We start from the raw sequence: 5,273 nt of genomic DNA, 5'->3' as shown, positions 1-5,273 counted from the left end.
GCCGTTTTGCTTTTTGACTAGCACTAAATTTGCTAGCCATGCCGGATACTTGACCTCTCGGATGAAGTTGGCCTCCAAGAGGGCTTGCACTTGCTCCTCCACTGCCTGAGCTCGTTCTGTTCCGAGCTTGCGCCTGTGCTGCTGTACGGGTCATGATCCGGGGTGTACTGAAAGCTTGTGGGACATGAGCTGAGGGTCTATCCCTGGCATGTCAGAAGCTTTTCAAGCGAAGAGGTCGGAATTATCTTGCAGGAGCTTTATCAGCCTCTATTTCAAGTCTTCATCTAGGTTGTCCCCTATGTTGGTATTTTTCCTTCCTCTTTTCCGATTTGAACCTCTTCGGTTCTTCCCCCCGGCTGTGGCCACAGCTATTCTTTGGCTTTTATTCCCCTGAGCTCTATAGTGTGAACTTCCTTGTTCTTTCCTCGGAGGTTCAAGCTTTCATTGTAGCATTTTCTTGCCAACTTCTGGTCTTCCCGCACCATTGCTATTCCCTTAGGTGTTGGAAATTTCATGCAAAGGTGAGGGATTGACACCACTGCTTTGAGCCGATTTAGCGTAGTCCTGCCGATTAAGGCGTTATACGCCGATCCGACATCGATGACGATAAAGTCGATGCTCAGAGTTTTGGAATTTTCCCCCTTTTTGAAGGTAGTGTGGAGGGGGATGTATCCCAGTGGCCTAATTGGCATATCTCCTAGCCCATACAGGGTGTCCGGGTAAGCTTTTAGCTCCCTTTCATCCAACCCTAACTTGTTGAATGCAGGCTTAAAGAGTATATCAGCCGAACTCCCTTGGTCTACCAAGGTCCTGTGGAGGTTGGCATTTGCCAAGATCATGGTTATCACCACCGGGTCGTCATGCCCGGGCATGATCCCCTGCCCATCCTCTTTGGTGAATGAGATGGTTGGGAGATCGGGGGATTCTTTCCCGACTTGGTATACTCACTTTAGGTGTCGTTTGCGAGATGATTTAGTAAGTCCTCCTCCCGCAAATCCTCCAGAGATCATATGTATATGCCTCTTGGGGGTTTGTGGTGGTGGGTCTCTTCTGTCCTCGTCATCTCGCTTCCTTTTTCCATGATTGTCCGACCTTTCCACGAGATATCTATCAAGTCGGCCTTCCCTAGCCAACCTTTCTATCACGTTTTTAAGGTCGTAGCAATCATTTGTTGAGTGGCCATACATCTTATGGTACTCGCAGTAGTCACCGCGACTTCCTCCCTTTTTGTTTTTGATGGGTCTAGGGGGCAGCAATCTTTCAGTATTACAAATTTCTCTGTATACGTCTACTAGGGAGACTTTTAGAGGAGTATAGGAGTGATATTTCCTCAGCCTGTCGGGACCGACCTCCTCTTTTTTCTTGGGCTCCCTTTCTTTCTCTTTTGCTGAGTGAGGGGGCCCATGTCGCCAACTTGGCTCCCGTAATCTGGCATTTTTCTCCATGTTGATGTACTTTTCTACTCTCTCTTGTACATCACTCAAAGAGGTGGGGTGCCTTTTTTATATGGACTGAGAGAAGGGGCCCTCTCTATTTACTAGCCCCATGATAATTGCCTCGGTGGGCAGGTCTTGAATCTCCAAGCATGCTTTGTTGAACCTTTCCATGTAGTCTCATAGAGGTTCTCTGACCTCCTGTTTAACTCCCAGGAGACTCGGTGCGTGCTTTACTTTATCTTTCTGGATAGAGAACCCATTAAGAACTTTCTCGAGAGTTCCTCAAAGCTGGTAACCGACCTTGGGGGAGGCTATCGAACCATTTCATCGCTACTTTCGACAGGGTGGTCGGGAAAGCTTTGCAGTGAGTCGCATCAGAAGCGTCAGCCAGATACATTCAACTTTTAAAATTGCTTAAATGATGCTTCGGGTCTGTGGTTCTGTTATAGAAGTTCATATCAGGGCTTTTAAAGTTTCTTGGAACTTTTGCCCTCATTATGTTCTCACTGAACAAATCCTCTCCCTCCAGGGGCGACTCTTCTTTGTCACCACGGGAGTTTCGATTTCTAAGGGAAGATTCGAGCTTCAAGAGTTTTTCTTCCAACTCTTTCCGTCACTCTATCTCTTCTCTGAGATTTCATTCTGCCTCTCGTTTTCGTTCTAATTCTTGTTCCAGCTGTTCCAAATGACCTTGGTGACCGTGGACCAACCCCATTAGTTCGGTTGCATGGGGTAGCCCTTCCTTTCCGGATTCTCGTCCTTCCGAGGAGTTTACCCCAGAGGTTCCTTCTCTATGATGGTCGTTGGTTCCTTAGTGAAGGGTCAGGTCCGCGTCGTTGTTTCCAGTATCTGGATTTTCTTGTTTGGAATCAGACGCTGTATGACCATCCTCTGGTGAGTTGTCCGCCATTACTGGTTGATCTCTCGGGTCCCTGGCAACGGTGCCAATATTATGTTGGGTAATCGGAGATTAATATGCTGGACTCGTTAGGTTGGCCCAATCATCTGAGGAAGGAAGTCTTCGAGCGGGTTCGCATCGTTGGGGCCTCCGTCCGACTTGTGAGTGTGAGAGAATGGGGGTGGTACCTGCAAAGACACTTTGATGCCTAAGTCATCAAGGGTGTGAGCAGGTCTAAAGAGTCTTGGGACTTAGAGATACCTGAGGGGTGTCAGTGTATTTATACTGGTGAACCAATAACCACCGTTTGAGTAGTTCCACCTTTTAAGGTGGATAACCGTCCCTTTATCTTAGAGAGGTTGCGATATGGCTCCTGGAAGTGGGTTGAGAGATTTTAGGGGCAGTTATTATCTGCCAGCTAATCTCTGCTTCTGACTTCGTTAGAGCAAGTCGTGGAGAGCACCTACTTCTTAGGGGAAGGTCGGTGTACTATGAGGTTCAACCTTGTGTGTTGGGCCTGTCATTTGGACCTGAGTCTTAGTGTTGGACCAGAGTATGAACACTAATATTTTAATATTTTTAATTATATATACGTAGATGTAACAATAATATTTGTCACAATTCTATAGTGCATTGTTAGATTATGATTGTCACATTAACACGTTTAAAAAATGTTAAAAAACATGCTTTACCTTTAATGAAATATTGTATCTCATATTCAACGTTAAATCTTTGAGATTACATTTTATGTTTACATTTATTAAATTAAATGACCAAGCTAATTACTCAAAAAAATTTTATTTAAATTAAATAAATAGAACATTTATCCAAATGGATAATATATAGACAATTTATAATTTTAAATATACATATACATCTTGAATATTATGGCAAAAAAAATTTTAAAACGCAAATATACGGAATATGCTAGAAGTAAAAAAAAAAAAATTCCGATACACCTGGAATATGACACAAGTATTAAGTTGTGCATAAACTAGGACTGAGCAATCGAGATATGGCATAATAAGTTGTCAGTGTATTTAAGAAACATATATTATTGTAATGGTTTAACTATAATATTAGGTACTTGTATGGTTAATTAAATATCCGATTTAAAAAAATTAATAATATTATAATTTAAAATTTTATAAAATATATACAAAATCTTTTAATACCAATATTCTAAATATTAGACTGGATCGATTAGTCGAACCGGTTCAATAAAAAATCGACAAAAAAAACAGTCTAATTCAATATGTAAAACCGTTCAATTGAAAATCGTTCGAAAATGGTTAAATTAGTTGTTTGGACCAGACTGAAAATCGATCGATTCTTATAAACGCCATCGTTTAGAGTTTAAAAAAAAAAAAAAAGAAACCAACGCTTAAAGTCTTAAACGTGTCACCCTTACCCACCCCCTTCCCCCAACATCCCCCCTCTCGTGACATTCAGAATTGAAAAAAAAAATTAGGGTTCTGTCGCAGCCGTTTGTTGTTGTCGGCGTCTCCGCGGCCTCCTCCTTTCCCTTGTCTCGAACCTAGCCACTCTCTTGTAGCTCAACACGTTGTCTGGTTGAGGTTTGGAGATGTTTGCCGTCTGTTCGTCATCCTCATCTCGCCGTTCACCATTGTCTATTTGACGTTGTGCTCTCCGTCGAAGGTTAGTGGTACCGCTTATAGACTTACAGAGTTTTTCACTTCTTCGGGTCTTGCTTTTATGCTATGTTTAGTGATTTATTGATTTTTGAATGTGGATTGAAATTAAATTGTTGATTTTGTGTTGTTAAAAATGGATTTATTACTCCGCTGCTGCTCTTTTTAATTTCTGAAGAAGTGAGTATGCTGTTTTTTAATTTTAATTGATATATTTATTGATTTCTGGTATAAGGTGATTACTTGTTGCTGCTTTTTTAATTTTAATTGCTGATTGTTCTTGATTCCTGGCTGTTGTTCACTCTATTGTGGTGTTGGTAATGGTATTTTTTATTGGGATCCTTTGAGAGATGCTAGTAATGTGTTATCTTATTGATTTCAGCTATGGAATTATGTATTATTAATTGATATTTGACTGTGCTACTGCTATTTTTAACTTTGTGAATGATTTATTGATTTCAGTCACTCCCCCTTCTCCAATCCTAGCCTCTCTTCGAGCCAATGCCGCCGCCCATCCGTCGAGCCACCGCCACCATTCGTCCATCGATTTCAGCCGCCGTCCGAGCTCTCCAACTCCTGCTTTCTTATTCTTTTTTTTTTCTAGGTTCATTGAAGATAAGATTGGGTTGAATTTTTTATTTTTATTTATATTCTAAAGCAGATATAGATATGCTACAATTTCTTCTAACTTCTATTAGTTAGTTCTGATCCCAAGGTCTTTGTTTATTCTACCAACAACAGAAAATATAAACAAAATAGAAAAAAAAATTGACCCTTTTTTATCCTTTGATGGAATTTTGAGACTTGAACATTAAAAATTCTATTTTTGTGGCTCCTATTAAAAAAAATGAGATTTTTTATGTTTGGATCTTTTTGTATGTCATTTATGGTTGAATGTATGGTATCTGTGACTCTGTGTTGGTAACTCATATGTTTATATTTTTTTAATATCAAGGCATGTTTATCTTCCGATTTGAGAGTTTTTGATTAACTTAGATAGATAGATAGATAGATAGATAGAATTCTTAATATTTTGTCTCAATCAAGAGATAAAGTTCAGAATAAAAATTTAATGGTGGAAATTGGTGAAGCTGTGTTAAGGTTCAAGAAAGTTTTTTTTTTTTTGCTTCACAATGGTTTTGGGTCATGCAAGAGTGAAGAAGCATAGAAAACTTTAAGTATCCTTCTTTCAAAGCATACTCTTAGATAATTCGAATTGCTTCAAGAACAACAACTACCTTAATCAAGATCAATTAAAGAAAGTAGTGATGCTACCTGAATTTTGAT

General features: G+C 40.1%; 1 protein-coding gene across 1 annotated transcript; it reads right to left on the bottom strand.

Moving 5' to 3' along the window:
* Positions 1-368: 368 nt before the first annotated feature.
* Positions 369-839, bottom strand: LOC140184239 (uncharacterized). Its single transcript, XM_072234552.1, has one exon. It carries the CDS (start codon positions 837-839, stop codon positions 369-371), a length of 471 nt encoding a protein of 156 aa, XP_072090653.1.
* Between the last annotated feature and the right edge of the window lie 4,434 nt (positions 840-5,273).

Source organism: Arachis hypogaea, chromosome 4 (assembly GCF_003086295.3).
Source record: "Arachis hypogaea cultivar Tifrunner chromosome 4, arahy.Tifrunner.gnm2.J5K5, whole genome shotgun sequence".
Lineage (NCBI taxonomy): Eukaryota > Viridiplantae > Streptophyta > Magnoliopsida > Fabales > Fabaceae > Arachis > Arachis hypogaea.
Note: the sequence above shows the minus strand (reverse complement) of the source record. Positions and strands in the feature narration are given on the sequence as shown.